We start from the raw sequence: 17,837 nt of genomic DNA, 5'->3' as shown, positions 1-17,837 counted from the left end.
AAAGTCTCATCTGAGTGCCTACATCCAGCTAGTGCTGAGGAGAACTGTTTGTTTTAAATCATGATACTGAACAAATCAGGAATTATGTGTAGGAAAATTTTTACGTAAGAATTCACATAGGAGCAGTAACTTATCAACTTCATTAACAAGCTCTTAGTACTGCTAGATAAGTAGCTATGCCATGATATGAAAGGTAAGGATGACGTTTCACTTGGAAGATAATCAAAAGATGTAAAAATAGACAATAATAAAAAAAATGAAACTGAAATAGAGTGATGAGGTGTTAGTTTGTGAGGTGTTGTTGCTTAAAGGTAAGCAAGTGAGAAATACCAGGCAGCATAGACGTGGTTGTGATTTGTTTCCTACAAGTCTGATTTGTTTCTGTGGCAGCATGATTGCTCTTACCCTAGAGGAAACTACAGAGTTAAGTTTCATAATTGAAAAAGAACAGGATTAAAAAGTTTTCTTTAGAATGTTCAATTTGATAGTTCTATACAGACTATCCATTCAGTGCTAGTGGCAGTGAGTCTGACTGGGTAATGTCATCATTCCCAGGCATTATGTAGGAAACTCAGAGTTTTTAAATGAGGATTTAGAATCCTCATTCCACTCTGAAAACCAGATGTAGTTTTGGATTTCGACTATCTCAGTAGTTAAGCTGTTAACATAACCCTCATGTTTAAAACTTCCTGCAAACCAGTAGATATTATTACGTCCTTTTGCAAGGTTCTAAATCTAAAAGAGACCCTTCCGTACAAGATGTTTACAGGCTGTAGATGCTTATGTCTGCACCTAATATATTTCTAAAAAGCTATAATGAGTTAGGAGCAATTTGACTTCTCTTCCTGAGGTCTCTGCATGGGTGTTTCATATATTCTTAGACTCATCATTCTGTTTGTTCACATTAAGATAATTTGATAATTTGAATTCATGTTTGTCTTAATTGTGATTTCAGATTGATCACTGCATTATTGCATCTTCAATTAGCTTGCTGATGGTGTAGTAAATTATAGCTCATTCACTTCCTTATGTTTATATTTGCTTGTTTATCATGTTTAGGAAAATCCAAAGCAAGCACATAGAATTGGATTATCCTGTCAAAATATAATATGAAGCTTGAAGGAAGATGTAAGAAATCTGAAGAAAAATATTACAGATCAATAAGCATATCCCTTCAATATTGGGCTGTGTACACATTCATTGTTTCTTTGGAGTGTAATGCCACACAACCTCTAGAGCACTTTATTCTGATAGTCCATCAGCCCTGTCTTGAAAGATGCACGCAAAATCTTACAAACCCAGGAAGTTTTACTTTATTTTAATACTTTATATCCATATACCCTGCTTTGTGTTTAAATCTTATAGCTTTTATTAAAATTTGTTGAGAATTTCTAGCCAGAAACTTGGAAACCTTTCAGTGCTTCATAGTCAGGATCCTGATATTTGGGAAGAAAACCCAGAACACTTCGTCTACTGGATTTAGGCTTTGGCAGGAATAGATTTTAGAGATATAGCTTAGGTAGATTGAATTTGTGTTAAAAAAAATTAAAGGGTTATGCTTTCATGATGATGGCGACCTATTGACTTTTCTTTTCTTTGATCCAGAAAGATCTCTTTTGGAACAAAGCAACAATTCATCTGCTGTGGGCCCTAGTTTCTCTGCTCACATTGTACCCAAAGCAGCTAACATATTTCATATATTCCTGTTACATTTGTTTTTTAATTTTGTTTGTAATGAAAATAACAGAGTTGGGTGTTGGAACTAGGTGATCTTTAAGATGCCTTCCAACCCAAACTATTCTATGATTCTGTGAGTTTTGATAGTGTGTCAGTAGGTGTTTCAACTCTGTCCCATTTAGGAATAACGTGAATTAGGCATGTTTATTTGTTGTGGTATCCAAGTATTGTGTTAAAGAAGCTATTGAAACAATCCCAAATTTGTCCACTTGCGGGCTATTTAGTGATTCTTCAAACTTATACTGTTAAGTAATCTAGACGTACAATGTAGTTTTTCATTGATAGACTTAAACTGTACAGTAACCACTGAAAACCTCTTCTGCCTTACCCTTTAAGACAAGTTTTTAATGTTTTTGCAATGCAGCTGATAAGCTGTCAGCAAAACCCTTCTCCCTACCTGAATATTCAACAGTAGTTACGCTAGCCAAAAACCTTGGGCTGTAGTGGCTCACTGAAGACTTTTCACTTCAGATGTGATGGCCCCGATTCATGCACCGTGGGGCAGCACCCCAAACAGTCTTTTCTACTTACTGTGCTTTATGGCCACCCATCAGGAAATTCACTTTGTCTGCACTTGTTAAATGCCACCTCATTGCATCTCTTTTCTGTTGTTTTCATAAGGATAACAATGTGTTTGAATGTTATCCTCCAAGGAATACTCATGAAAGGTCTTTTACATGTTAACTGACTGCTCAATCTGCTGTATTTTTACTCTTTTTACTTCTGTAGATTAATTTCCAGTTAATCTGCATTCATTGTTCTAATGATTGATGAATGAAAAGGATTTTTTTTTTTTTCCCTGGAACTTAAGTTCATGTATTTTGCAGTTGCAAGGCAAATTTAGGGAAGGCCTATGGGATCACAGGCAGTGCTCATTTTTGGTCCATGACTGCCTTGCAGCCAACTGCATCTTTAATATCCAAGGAGATTTGTGCATTACAGTTTCTTTTCTTTCTTCCTGTTTTTAATAATTTGCCTTTGAGAGTCTTTTTACAAATATGTTGGTGAGTGAATATCTGTTTGTCTGTCAAAAATTAAGATATGTATAGAATGCAAGTGATACATGAATTTTTTATTTGCTTTTTAAGGAAGCCAAGCTATAAACTGGCAGCACTGTATACAAGAGCCTTACTTCAGTGAATGCTAATAAACACAAGGGGAACATCAAGCTATGTGCTCCTTCAACCACCTCCCTTAACGAGTGATAATATTCCTTTCTGAATCTGTTTCTCTGCTAGGAGAGCCAATAATTTGCGTTTGTTTTTATTTTAAAAAACCTAACAAACCCACACTCCAAGTTTCTGTAACTTTTAATTTACAGTTGAATTAGTAGAACTGCATGCTGTTATGTGCAAACCAAAAATACAGAGGGTCATGAATAACACATCAAAAAAGGGGTTGTGTGCATTAAAATATTTTAGTCTGTTGAGATTCGCTGGAAAATTATTTCAGTTCTTGCATGCACTTACATGTTTTGAAAAGACAGTGTCTAGATAAATACGTTTCAAAATATTTTCCAAAACTGTTGGGAAGGCTTTTATTCTTAACTGTGAATTGCTTCTTGCTTTGTGACATTTGTCTTATTTGTAACTGTTATATTAGTTTGTTTTTATCCTTTAATTGGGGAATAAATGTAGCTGTGTAGTGTATACCCACGAATACCAGTATATTCTTTGTCACTGTTGAGCTACATTGCAGTTACGAAACTGCTGGGCTTTTATCCCCCCTCTATTGGTTTTCAGTATTCAAACTGATCTCTGCCTTTTAATGATTAGGTACTTTAGCCTGCCAGCCTGCACAGAAAGGGTGTCGCTGACATTTGGTACTTAAAAATAAGCTGATAATCTGAAATAGCACTGTTCTGTATGGAAAGAAGTGCCCTGAAACTCAGGAGCCTGGAAAACTGTAGGAAAGGAAACTTAAAAGACTGGTGGTGTAATTCAAGCAGAGCAAATCTGAGTCAAAATTCTCTTTATCTTTATTCATAGTCATCTTCAATGAGCTTTGAAAAACTATGATCAAATTTGTTAGCAGTATTAATTCAAATAGAAAGTATGTTTATAAATACAGATAAATATATATTTATTTTGCTTTCAACACATAACTTGAAAACATCTGGAAGTATATTTTTTCAGATTATTTTAGGCTTTCATCCAACTCTGACTAAAAGTACGGTTTTAAGTGACATAGAAAATATGAAATGGTTGAGTCAGACTGCCTGATAGAGTAATAAGTATATACCAGGTGGTTTGGTTCTGATCTATATCATGAAGGAAAGGGTTTCCATACACTAAATGATGGTAAAGATTCAAATAGATCATCCTTGTTCCTTGTTTCCCGAAATTCAGTTTGAATCGGTATGTAGATGGAAAGATATGTTAGATTTCAAGGAATGTGGCATAAAATTGTTTAGGTGGTTAAGAGATTTAAGAGAATTGGAGATTGTAGAATCATTGAATGGTTTCTATGAATAGAAAGGAACCTCTAAAGGCTGTCAAGTGCAACTCCCCTGCAGTGAGCAGGAGCATCTTCCATTCCATCTGGTTTCTCAGAGCACCATCCAACCTGACCTTGAATGTTTCCCAGTAACTGGAAATTCTAGGGCTTTTACCAAGCAGTTACTGGAGTGCTGCAGCAAAGCTAAGCACTGGTAAAATGTTCTTTTTCTGTAGAGTAACCCTTTTGTGTTGTTATGGACATGCTCATGAAGCTGTATGTGTGCAGTGCTGCACTGGGTTGTTAGTTCTGAAATGGCCAGTCTAGCAACCAAAGGCTTGAGAGGCGTGTTGACATAATGGCCTGCTGGGGGTTTCTTTCTCCTGCCTTGCAGAGTGTCCAGTTTGACTGCTGCAGGAAGTGCTGGATGTTGAGTGCTGCAATCTGTACCTCTTGTAGGAACAGGTTATTTGGAGAAAACTGTTATTTCAGCTTGGCACTTAGTGGGTTTTTATGTGCTGTCCCTTACTCTTCCTTTATGATCCATGGGCGACTATATGTGAAGATGCTCTAAGGCATTTATATCATGGAAGAATGTAAAATACTAGGAAATGTGCGTTTTGAATAAATAAAGGACAGACCCACCTTTGCACTTCCTGTCCTACGTGAATTAGAGTGGTGGGGTTTCTTTATTTTTGTTTGTATGTACGTCCACATGTATACGAAAGGATGGGTGTAGGTAGATGAAGATAGGCACTCTTGCACAGTTAGCAGTATTTTGGTAGAATAACTTTTGGTCTTGTTTAGTTCATTCTACTGTAGTCTTGTTCCAAAAACGTGACAGAAACTATGATCTAATCATAGTATGTCAGTGGCTAGTGGGCTGCTAGTTCAGGTATGACATTTCTTATTTGTTTTCTCTCATAAGATTTTGGGCATTCACTTTCATTACAGCCTGTGAAGTTACAGGAAAATGAAATCTCTGTCAAGTGTGATTGAATGTACAGAGACAGAACTGTCCAAAACAAAAAGGATAAAACATTGATTTTTCTCTTCTAATTCTCTTCTATTTTCTGAAAGAAAAGGTGTTTCTCATTGCAATTGGTTTATGTGATCATACAGCAAATGCAGTTCTTGGTCCAATTTTCAAGTGCGTCTACAAGTAACATCACCGGTAACTGTGATATCCAGCATCTCTGCAAGAGAGTATCGGCTGTTACAGAAAGGGCTATATGTAATATTTTACCTCAGTATACTGTTGAAGTGGTATATGCACACTAAAATATGCTTTCCCTTGCTTGAATGAATTAATTAGGGGCATTCAGGTGTCTCAGATTACCAAATACTGATATAATTTAAATAAATCTTAACACTTGAGGTTACCTTTAGATGTAAGTTCCTTTTGGAAGAGACAGTTGTCATCCATAATTCCTCTCTAACATTTATGCAGCAAGGCGAATAGTCATCTTCATTTATTAACTTCTGAAATGTCATTTCTGAGGAATATATTGGACCGTGTAATATGTGTCTACCCCAAATCTCCTAAGGGAATCTTTCTTGTGAAATAATAACTGTTGTGGATATTTAGAGAGACATCTGTAAAATATTGTTTTCTTTGTTCGTATTTGTGAACATGTGTTGTTTTCCTAGTTTTTAAGGAATGATTGAATTGCATAGGAAATGAGGTAAACGTTGACATGGAGATCATTTATCTTACACCCTGGGCTTAGTAAGTATTGGCTATTCTGCTTTTTAAGCTGAAACATCATTAATGAGCACGTGCTGTGTTTAGTCTGGACATTTTTGGATACAGCATATTCTTTGGACATAACATGTTGGGACTCCCAGAGACACCTGAAGCCCAGAACTGCAGTTCTTGTAGGCAGAGGATATTGTATACTGTGAGTTAGAGAAGAAAGGGAGCAATACATTTGCAGCTGTAGTGAACATAAATAAGAAAATTATTCCTAACATTTATCATGTCTGTCTGTGACATTAGGTGAAATTCCATCATGATGGATTTCAGTGAGTTTCTTCATGATAAATGAGTCTTAGAAAAGGCGAAACTAAGGAGAAATTCAGGATCTTGGGGAACAGCTTAAGGGAATTCAGATATTTCTTTTTTTGTGAGAGGGCAGGCAATGTAATAGGAGTTACGAAGGATTTGTGCAAAGAATTGGTGTTTCCACGTGTGGGTGCTGGCAGCAAGGGCTGCCGGAGCCTCTGCGAGGAGAGGCACATGGCCAGTTGCAGTCTGCTCTGCAAGAGCCCTAGCACAGGGTGCAGCCGAGCCCAGCCGAGAAGCTGGTGGTGCCTGTGCAGAAACCTATTTAATAGAGGGCAAAATGGTGCATAGCAGGGAGAAGTGAGAGAAAGCCCTGAGAGCACCAGGCCCAGAGAGGATGGGAGGAGGTGCTCCAAGGCCCATACCGAAGCAGGTGTATCCTGAAGGACTGCAGGTCCTGCAGGGAGGACCCACACTGGAGCAGGTGAGAAGGCTGAAGTAGGATTGGTAGAGAGGAACTGTATGCCTTGCCTTCATCCCCACCCATCTTTCCTAACAGCAACTTACAGGTTTAAGCTAGACTTACAGGCATAATAGGAAAAAAGTACAAGCTTGTTGCTGCTAAAAATGTTTTTCTTTCACCGTAAATGCAAAGGTATTTCAGTTTACATTCTTCTGATTATTTGATAACACTCGTGTACAAATAGAACGGTAAGTGATGTTCCCTCTAAGATTTGTGTATATGCTTGAAGTATTCGGTGCCAGTTCCTATTTCCCCCCCAACCCCGCCTTTGGGTGTAAATATAGTACGTGTGCAAAAAAAGGGTTTGTCTGTGTGTTTGTTTTGATACCCATGCTCATTTTATCTAATGCAGGAGGCATTAAAAGAAAACAACAAAAGAAGAGAAATGGAGGAGAAGACAAAGAGAGCCAAATTGGCAAAAGAAAAGGCTGAACGAGAGAGGCTGGAACGACAGAAGAAGAAGCAGCAGTTGATTGATATGAACAAAGGTAAGGCATCATTTTTTGTAGAGATTTATTAAAAGAAAAAGCATGTAAGGACTAACAACCTAAAGGCCCTTCCCAATCAATATGAAAACTACTTGCTGTCTATTTTGAAAGCTGACAGCAAGGTTTATTTTGAGTGAAAATTCTGTTTTCTTTTAGCCCACCTGATCATGTAATTTCGTATCTGCCACTTCAATATTTGTAATGTTCCTTTCAAAGCATTTTGTTGTGAATTATTGGCTTGTTTTCATTTGTAGCAGTTAATTGATTTTTTTCATATGGATTTACTTCCAAGAAGTAGTAGCTTACTTGCTTTGTTGTTACTTTCATTCTGTAAACATCTCTGTAATCAAGGTAGTGTAGCAATTAACGTCATTTTTGTGAAGCTTGAAGGCTCCATGTTATAATGGATGTTCTCCCAGCAGTCCTATTAGGAGCTGGAAAATGTGGATGAGCTTGGAGCCGAAGTACAGAGTGACATTTCAGCATGATAAAAAGCGTTGTGTTGAGCTTATCAGCTGTGAGAATATTTTATTTTGCATGAGGCCACCCTAAGAGAGAGAGAAGTAAGAAAGCAGGAGAAGTCCCGGGTGACTCTGATATTGAAGCTGTGCAGATTTCCAGATGGTTGTAAAATACAGGCTTCACTCTTTACCTCTTTGAGTCCAGAAGTAAACAAGAGGCAGGGATTACTTGAGTCTGCAATTTTTTGCTCATTTTACATGAGTTTTTTAATCCGCTGATCTGAGCAAACTGTAAAACGCTTGTCCTTTTATCCACTGAACAGACTAACAGGTATGTATTTACTCATGGAGAAATGCTGCTTGGTTTTTTTGGTTATAATGAGCATTATAGAAGATGTGGTGATCTATTAACTTTGTGTAAGGGTGATGTTGTGGTAAACTACATAATTATGACAAACTAGCTTAGTAGTATGATGGAAACTGATCAAATGGGGGCTAAGTTTTGAAATAACACTGCCTTTCAAGGGCATGTACATGGCATCTGTTAAGTCAGTTTATACAAGGATGAAAAATACTGGAGAAATACTAGGCCAGGCAAACAGACCCACTCCAACAGTTAAGAGGATGACTCTGGAGGTGAATACAGAGCCATGGGAAGGTACTGGTCAGAAGAGTAGTGCAAAAATATTGTCACTCAGGATGCCACTTGATAGATAATTATATATATTTGCATGCATTTAGAAAGCCAGTTTTTCTGGCATTTGACTAAACTTGCCTCATCTGACTTGTGTGTGGACAGCCAAACCTCAAGGAACATTCGCCAGTCAAAACCAATTTATTTATGTGGAATTGTTTAAAAATTCTCGTATGTTTGTGTACATCACTTTGCTGCAAAACCACAGCGATTTTCTGGGTTTTTGTATTGGATTCTGTTATTTTAAAAATGACTTCCCTAGGGCTAGTTTGGAGGGTTTCTGCAGTGTTACCACAAATCCTGTTCTTTTTGGCCTTACTTGAAGTGGCAGTGACACTGCATGGAACGTAGTGTAGCCTAAGTTTTAGCGAACAACTCTGTTGCTTTGTATAGATGACAGACTTAAATTTCATACAGTTTAATAATAATTCCAGTTTAACTATAAACAAAATATAAAATCTGAATGCAAGTGATGAGCAAATACATTTTCTGTCTTCTGTGAAGTTAAGTTTATGAAGATCTATAATGAGACTTTATTAATCTATTCTTTCAGCATTTGACTGATCTTTCTGTAATATCTGTCACCTGATAAAGCAAGTCCTTTATAACATGGACAGTCACTTTTCTGTGAGTGGGGTTAGAAGAACCTAAAAATCCAATCCCATCATCACCCTCCCCTCTACCGGTGTGCTTTAAGTCATACCGAGAGATTAGTTTTAACGACCGCTTAAGACAAAGTAAGCTGACATGTTATTAGCTTTTGAAAAGTAGGAAAGCCCACTTAGATCAAATTGTCAGTGAATAGATCTGTGTATAAGGGCTGTAGCTATCCTATCAACAAATACAATTTAATTTTGCATTAAATTTCTTTTTTAATGAAACTGAAAACATGTGAATGATTGTACATGGTCAAATGCAATGAAACTTCCCATTAAATAACCAGTGTTTCTAAACCAGTGACACAAAGTTAGCTTACTACTTCTAAGATATTTTTCCAATATTTAAATATATTGAAATATCCATTTCATATTACAACTCTATTGCTGTGGTAGGAGGCAATAGAATAGGTCCATCCCCACTGGATTCTACAGCGTTGCTATTCAATTAACTTTCCCAAATAACTATTTTTTCTTGATATAGCCACTTCTGTATGCTTATTGCTGCTTATATAAATAGTTTGCAAATTTGTCTAAGTGAATGTGACACAGAAGACTTAGAGAAGGAAGGCAGATGTCCTCTCAAGCTGTCATTTTGACAAGGTGATTTTCACCCAAAGGGTATTTTAACCTAGCTCTGTTTCAGTTATTTCTCTAGCTATATCTTCAAGAATATAATTCTAACGCATTGCGAGAACCTTTCAGGTTAGAGAATAAGGTTCCTACATTTTCCAGCTTTGTAGTGTGCTATAATAACTACTGTTTTGCTGTTACCGGGTTAAACAGCTACAACTTTTTTTCATGGCCACTGGAGAGTCCAGATTAGAATTAATTAGTATTAATTAAATATTACAATGAATATCTGTTTCTTGAGAGAGCAAAAAACTGCAGTGTGGCCAGAATCAAGAGCTGTCCTAGGTAATGCCTACTTATAAAATAACCTCAGAGGTGCCAGTGTTTTAAAGACTGAGTCACCCAATTTGGAAAGAGAATGTTCTTCATAGCTGTTTTGCAGCAGCGTTTCTTATTTTTTTGAGGGATGTAGCAGAATGGGCTATGATGCATTTATACGTAGTCTTTCATGACTTCCATCTGATTTAACATCTGCAAAATTCTAACAGCATTGCTTCCATGTGCATATCTGAATAAGAGAGAAAAAAGAACTGAAGACAGTTTTCTAGGAGCTGAAAAGCATATAACAGCAATTCTGATGCAAATGTTATTTAATCAGAAACAGTTTTGCTCTTCATTATATCTGATTACTATGGCAATTAAAATCACCTCTTAACTACCAGTGTTAGGATAAAAGATAGAATGAGCTTCCTCGGTCCCAATTAGTATTGAATTAATTGTTTTGAAGACATATTAACGTTCTCCCCTAATGCAGATGAAGATAATGGAAATGAAGTTCTCTGCTAGTGGTTGATGGATATTCCTACTTTTCCATTTCAAGTACTCTTACATAAGAATTCATGTGCTATTTATTCAGACTGGAATGTACCGGTATCAGCAATAATTCCCTTCTGTTTCCTTGAGCTGTTGTTAGACTTGCATTGGCTGTTGTTAGATACAAATCAAAGTTACTTTTGCTACAGTTTTTTAATGGTTCCGTGCTTTCCCAATGGTTATGCTAGAGGACAAAAGGAAGACATATTCTTCCTTCTGCAGATTTCTATACTAGTTTTATTAAGAAATATGTTCTATTTTGTAATAGTCGTTGTCTTAATCTTTTGAATGTATGCATTAGGTAGTGATTACACGGGATACCTGGACTGATAAAACATGGTGCTTGTTTGCATTCTACAGATGATCAGGTTTTGGTGCTGGATGCTAAGTGCTGCAATTCGTCTGGGAAGTCATTATCTTTTAATGTTGATGTTGAGGGTCCATTTGAATATGATTCATTCTTTCTGAAATATAATATTCACCTGGAAAAAAAAAAGGTTCAGGTTTACATTATGCTTAAATATCAGTGTCTGTTGAATGAGAGTGAAGTTTTGGATTTTCTTTTTCTCCTTCAAAGTAATCATAGAGGAGTTGCTCAATTCTTTTAAGATCTGTTTATGCAGGAGTTTGAAGCTATCTTGGAAATGGGGGTGGAGATGAGTTTCAAAATTGTTGTAAATGTTACTAGTATGAGTCAAAATCAGATCAAGAGAAATGCATATAGATGTGAGTATGGACAGGAAGATAGAAACGAATTACAACTTTAAATTTCATCTCATGTTTTAAAAGACTGCAACGGAAAAAGTGTGTTTATTTGTGAATATTATAGAATTTACTACATAACAGTATTTTCAGAGATGTATCAAAAGCTAAAAACAAGATAGCTATTTAGATGATGAAGTGCTGTAGTAATGAGAAAACTATCATCTGGAAACTTTGCAGAAGATTTGAAGACCCAATAATTGGGTATAACAAAGCAGGTAGCTGTGTTAATGAAGATATTAATATACAAGGTTAGGCCCTAGATTATAAATGAGTTCTGAAACTGTATGGTTTTGCCATCTTCTGAATTTTTGTTACGATATACTCTGTGTAGTTGTGTGAAGTTTTCCATGGTTGCTGTAGGTCTTGACTGGTGAGTAGATTCCAGGTAAATCCTGTGACACAGCAAGGTCAACAGTAAATTTCCTGTTGGAAATTTTGCAGGCTACATGTTCTAAATTTTGCTAAGTTTTAATGTGTGTGTTCTATTCAGATTCCATACTTGCCCTGTCCACTTGAAATTGGTTAATCATGGGAAAACATGTAGGTTTCAGGGCCACTTTGGAAGTTGCATAGGAAGGATTCAAAGACATAGATAAGTTTCAGCTTGACATTTGTCATGGCAATTTTCTATATGCACATTCTCATTAGGATAAGTCATGAAATAGCATGCTTGACATTCCAATACCTATTTTTATTTTTTTTTTTCAAATTATATGTATTATGAAGTACCATTCTAAGAAACGAAGTTTAGCAGTTTAGTCTGAGCTAATTGCTTCCCTTTTTTTCAGATTAAATGTGTGGTAGAAAGGAAGTTATACTGGTTGGGCTGTCAGGAGCTGGCCAAGAATTCTCTAAGCCATTTGAAGAAGCATAACAGGTTCTTTCATATGGGAATACAGTTATTTATGTTCTACAATAAAAGATATTAAAAAAAAATTCTTTTTTACTAACTCCGTTATAAGAAAAGGCATCTACAGAAGTTTCCTTCTAAAAGGTAGAAAGGGTTATATAAAGCAATTACAGTCTGATGAATAATTTTTTGTAGTCATGGTTTAGCCCTGGCCTGGTCAAATTTGGCAGCTAAAATGTGAGCAGTTGTGGACCTGATTCTTTTCCCCCACCCCCACCCCTGCTCAGGAAAAGTGGAAAGGGAAATGAAAGAAGGAAAAACACCTTGCCAGTTGGAAACGAAAACAGCTTTAATAAAGTAATAATAATAATAATAATTCTGGTATTATTATTATTGTTGTTGTTGTTATTTATTCCACGTGTAGTCTGCTGTGGACCCACAGCCCACGGTAAGTCAGCCAGTAACTCCCACACCAGCAAAAACAGGGGAGGAGGAACAATAATGGAGAAATATGGAAGCTGGCATGGACAGGTGTCATTAAAATATGGGTCTGCTACTGGCCAGCAGACCAGATAGAGCAAATAGATAAGACCCACTAGCACAGCCTCACATTTTCAAGCCTCTGTCCTCTTGGGGGACTTCAACCACCCCAACATCAGGAAAAAAAATTAATGTAAAGGGTCATTGGGCACTGGAACAGGCTGCCCTCGGTGGTGGTTGAGTCACCTTCACTGGAAGTGTTTAAAAGTCAGGTGGATGAGGTGCTGAGGGGCATGGTTTAGTGATTGATAGGAATGGTTGGACTCGATGATCCTGTGGGTCTTTTCCAACCTGGTGGTTCTGTGATCTGTTGGAAGGAAAATACAGCAGGTCACAAGCAATCCAGGAGGTTCCTGGAATGTGTTTGACAGCTGTCTTCTCCAAGTGGTAGAAGAGCTGACAGGTGCTATACTGGACATTGTTCTCACCAACAAAGAAGGGGAGGCGTGGAATGTGCAGCTCAAGGGAAGCCTTGGCTTCGGTGTCCATGAAATGGTGGAGTTCAAGAGCCTTGAAGCAGCACAGGAGGAGGGCACACAGCAAGCTCACTACGTTGGACTTCAGGAGAGCAGACGTTGGTGTCTTCAAGGATCTGCTTGAAAGGGTACAATGGGATAAAGCCCTGGAGGGGTCACCAAAAAAGCTGGTTAATATTCAAGGATCACCTCTTTCCAGCTCACAAGTGATGCATTCCAACAAAGAGGAAGTCAGGCAAAAAGTCCAGGAGGCCTGCGTGGATGAACAAGGAACTCGGGGACCAACACAAACACAAAACAGAAGCCTACAGAGTGTGAAAGCAAGGGCAGGTAGCCGGAAAGAATACAGAGAATTTGTCTGAGCAGCCTGGGATCAGGCTAGGAAAGCTTAAGCCCTGAAACAATTAAATCTGGCCCAAGATGTCAAGGACAACAACAAAATCTTCTGTAGGGATGTTAGTGATAAAAGGAGGACTGTAGAGAATGCAGGCCCTCTCTGGAAGTAAATGGTTGCCCGCGTCATGGAGGTGGCTGAGATACTCAGAAGTATTAGATTGTTTAGGTATTATATAGTACTTTTTCTTTCATTTTTTTTGAGCTGCACAATCTTTTCCTTCCTGCATAGAGGCAGCGTCTTCCTATTTGTTACTAAGTAACCCACGTTTTTAATTTTAGTGAAAGTCGTACTTGCAAGGGGCATAAATCCATTCAGAATGAAGCCCCAGGGGTAATGCTGATGCACTTCAACTAAGTACGTTCTTGCTGAAGTGGACCTTGGCCAATGTGACATTTCTAAAAATGAAAGTGTACGCGTTTCAAAAGTTGTTTTCAATAACCTGCGAGTAAAACAAACCACTTTTTTTTTTGGTTTTTCTTTTTTCCTCATTCTATTAACTTTATGTAAGCTTAAGATCAGGTTATCCTAAACAATGAGCTTAATTGGCACGTAAGCAAGGGTTTGCCTTGTTTTGTAAACTGACACGAGGTATAGGTTCACTTATCAGTCATACTGTCCTAACTTGTTCTTCTTTAATTAAAAAGTAAATAACTGTTATGAGATTATATTCTAGTGCAAAATGCCAAGGAAGACTGCTTCCTCAAGATATCTAGTATGCCTGCAAAATGAATTTAGCAAGTGAGTAAAATGCAAATGCATGAGGAAAGCACAGACACGCTTTACAAAAGACACTGAAAACTGACCTTTTGAAGTTAATAGATTGCAATTAAAAATTCTAGTACTGACTATGAATAAAAAGTTTTATTAAAAGATTTATATGGGACACACATTAGACTTGTGAAGAGCACTTAAAATTTCAAAGCAAAACAGCATTAGACAAGAAGTAAACAGAAGCATAATTTTGAAACCATTTGGAGAAGCAGGCAGGGATGCAGCATGTGCTAATTAATGTGGTGTCTGACTAGACTCTTTCAGTAAGGGCCTATACTTACGTAAAACTTATTGGCAAGTTCCTGTAAACTTTTGTCCAAGTGGCTGTGCCATTTTTATTACCTTAGACCAGTTTACAGTTAGTATATTTGTAATAAGAATACAAGATGTCTTGCAAGGCACATGTGGGTATTGCCTTTACTGGAAAATGAAAGCGTACCAGTAAAATACATGGGTATTTCTGTAGTACCCAGTGCAGGCAAGTAAAAGGGAAGATGACAAAGCACTCCAGATACAAGAGCATTTCCAGGGCCTCTGGGAACTTTAGCTATGAAGACGAACTGAAGAAACCGAATAGATAGGTGGTGGATTGTATTTTGGATGCGTGGGCTGTACTCTGTTGTGGCTTCAAGTCAAGTGCAGTTTCTGTAGTTGTAACTTACTCAAGTAATTTAAAAACCCTGAGCTATTTTGTTGTTTCATTTTGCCATCAATAGTGCTACACCAGTAGTTACTGAAGATTTTATGTTCTAATCAAAATAGTCTCCTTCCTAGTGCAAAGTGAAAAAGCAGTCATCATGAAGATCCTGAGAAAAAATCTACTGGAAGATGCTTATTCCTGCCTTTTTGATAGATGATGGTGTACTGCAGGCTGAGGTAAAACTTGGTGCAATAGAGGCTACAGAAAGAAACTAAAATTGGTCTCACCACATTTCTAGTTTCTGAAACCCTTCCCGAGTGCATACTGAACATTTTGAGCTGGGGAAAAACGTGACTGTTTGCCTCCAAATGTCAGCTGTATTTTCCTGCATTAAACAATGTTTGGATAAAACCTCTTCCAAATGTACATTAAGACCTTGCTTAGATCTAACCGTTCTTTGTGTTCTGTGAGGTGGGAGGGGAGATAAAATATCTCAGTACTTTTACTCAAGTAAATTTCAGTCAAAAAAGTTCAATATTTAAAAAAGTTGATTTAAAAATAGCTTCATAAGAAGTGAGCTTGGCTTCAGGGAAACTGATACTTGTCATCTTGAAGAAGGTAAGGACTTGATTTTAGGACAAATGAGTGTGATTGTTTAGAGGAGAGAAAAAAAAACTCCCATGAATTTGAAATCATCAGAAATGGCCACTACTGCAGTAGCAAATTCAAGAATGCCTACTGAAACAGAGATGTGAAATATTCACATTGTTATGTAAAGTCTATGAGGGAGCTCTAATTTCATGTACGTTTCTCATTCATCATTCAGATTAGTCCCTAAACAGAGCACTACTATGTGTTTTCTAGTATGGTCTTTCAACAGTGGTCTTTTTCTTAGAAGAATGACTTTTAAAGCCTCATAAGCTACAACAGACTAAACACATTTCCAATATGAATTCTTAGCAGCGTTTACCTTAAAAAACAAAACAAAACAAGGCAGTAAAACCTATTGTCCAGGCTTAGCTTTTATTGCTACTAAGGCTACCAAAAAAATGGTAACTTCACCTGCATATTTTTGGCCAACATTAATTTTCTTTTTAACCATACAAGTTAGAAATAGAAAAGAACATTACTTTACACTTAATGTTGGGAGGTATGGATGTTGGAGTTTTGAGGATTAGATGAGACTTGTCAGGAAGTGATAATGGAATGCAAAATCGACAAAAAGGATGCTAAATCTTCCTTAAGGTTTGTATTTCATAAGGTGCTAGCAGGGATAGCAAAGGCAAATATTTTATCTTCATGTCTTTGTTCATAGAATCATGAACTGTAGAATGGTTTGGGTTGGAAGTGACCTTAAAGATCATCTAGAACCAACCCCTTTGCTGTGGGCAGGGACACCTTCTTAGTAGATCAGGTTGTTCGTAGCCTCATCCATCCTGGTCTTGAACACCTCCAGGGTGGAGCATCCACAACTTCTCTTTAGAGAGAGTGTTGCTGAAGGCCAAATTTGTCAGACACGATTTGCCCTTACTGAAACCATTTTGGTTGTCGCCAGTTACCTCTTTTCTTACCATGTGCCTCAGCAGAGTGTCCAGGAGGATCTGCTCCTTGATCTTGCCAGGCACAAAGGTGAGATTGACCAGCCTGTAGTTCCCTTGGTCTTTGGTTTTTAAAAATGGGAGTTGTTTACCATTTTCTAGTCAGTGGTGACTTGAACGGACTTCATGATGTCTCAATTATAGTGGATAGTAGCTTAGCAACTTCTACCAGTTTCCTCAGGACTGATGATGCATCTCAATAGGTCCCATGGAGTTATGGACCCTTGGGTTTCTTAGATGGTTTTGCACATGCTCCTCTTCTACAGTGGGTGGTTCTTCTGTCTCCAAATCTCCCTGCCTTTGCCTTCTGCAGCTTGGCAGTGTGGTTTGAGCCCTTGACAGTGAAAACTAAGGTAAAGAATTAATGGAGTATCTCCTCCATATCCTGGGAGAAAGATGTTGAAATGGTTCCTCTGTTTGAGAGGAACTCTGTTAAATGGCTAGAGAGGCAGGTAAAGGATTGCATTTGCTCTGTGAAAAATAAGATAAAGTAAACATTCTTTGTCATTCTCAATTGTTTGTTTTCTACCTTCACGACACAGTCCTCATGGTTAATTTAGCAATGTACAGATTATGCTAAAATAAATTACCTACCCGTACTGAGGAGTGTTAGTTCTACATCTATGTCAGATATAGTCATAATACAGTGCAAGAGCAGGCTGTTTCAAGTAATTATTTTTAAAAGTGAGGAGATATTAATCCCTCTGCTGTCTTCAGAGGTAGGTTAAATGTCAGCTCTGTGTGCTTACTTGTGTTGGGTAAAACATCTTATGTGCTTGATGGGATTTATCTCTGGACTTAAACTGTTTTTATGCAAATTCACATACAGTGGATAGAAGCAGCATAAGGAATACAGAAGAGAAAAGCATCTTGATTTTTTTTTCGCTAACCTTTCTCATCTTAAGTACTTGTTGAAGAGAGAGTTCCATGTAGGGAGGGTTACTATTAAAAAACTTAAATGTAAATACAAAGTGGAAGGGAGACTCACTTAATTAGAGCAAGACTTACCTAAAAGCATACTTCAGACTTTTAGTCCTTCACATGTTTATTATTTTTTAAGTCATGATTTACTTTTTACAGAGGGATGCTTAAGGATTGTGTAATACTATTGTGGTCTTTCCCACTGTAATTTTGCACATGCAGAGGCATGTTTACATTAATTTTACTTTTTTAGAAAATGCTGCTTTTTATGCCTTGTTTCTAAATATTTATAATTGTAGCATTAACATTGTCATTCCATCTCCATGTGCACTTAGCTGATGGATAGAATATAAAAAATTGGTCAAGTTTGAGACAGATTATCTGTCTTTGAAAAGCTGAAGTTAAAAATTGTGTTCTGGAAATAGAAGCAAAG

At 37.3% G+C, this 17,837-nt stretch overlaps 1 protein-coding gene across 4 annotated transcripts in view; it reads left to right on the top strand.

Annotated features, from left to right (window-relative positions):
- Positions 1-17,837, top strand: part of DIAPH2 (diaphanous related formin 2) — a 194,115-nt gene that overhangs the window by 120,377 nt on the left and 55,901 nt on the right. For all 4 annotated transcript variants that reach the window (XM_069868009.1, XM_069868008.1, XM_069868007.1 and 1 more), the window contains one exon: positions 7,054-7,189. In XM_069868009.1, the coding sequence (XP_069724110.1) occupies positions 7,054-7,189 (136 nt within the window). The remainder of the gene's footprint in view (positions 1-7,053; positions 7,190-17,837) is intronic.

Source organism: Phaenicophaeus curvirostris, chromosome 13 (assembly GCF_032191515.1).
Source record: "Phaenicophaeus curvirostris isolate KB17595 chromosome 13, BPBGC_Pcur_1.0, whole genome shotgun sequence".
NCBI lineage: Eukaryota > Metazoa > Chordata > Aves > Cuculiformes > Cuculidae > Phaenicophaeus > Phaenicophaeus curvirostris.
This window is presented reverse-complemented; position numbering and strand designations above follow the sequence as displayed.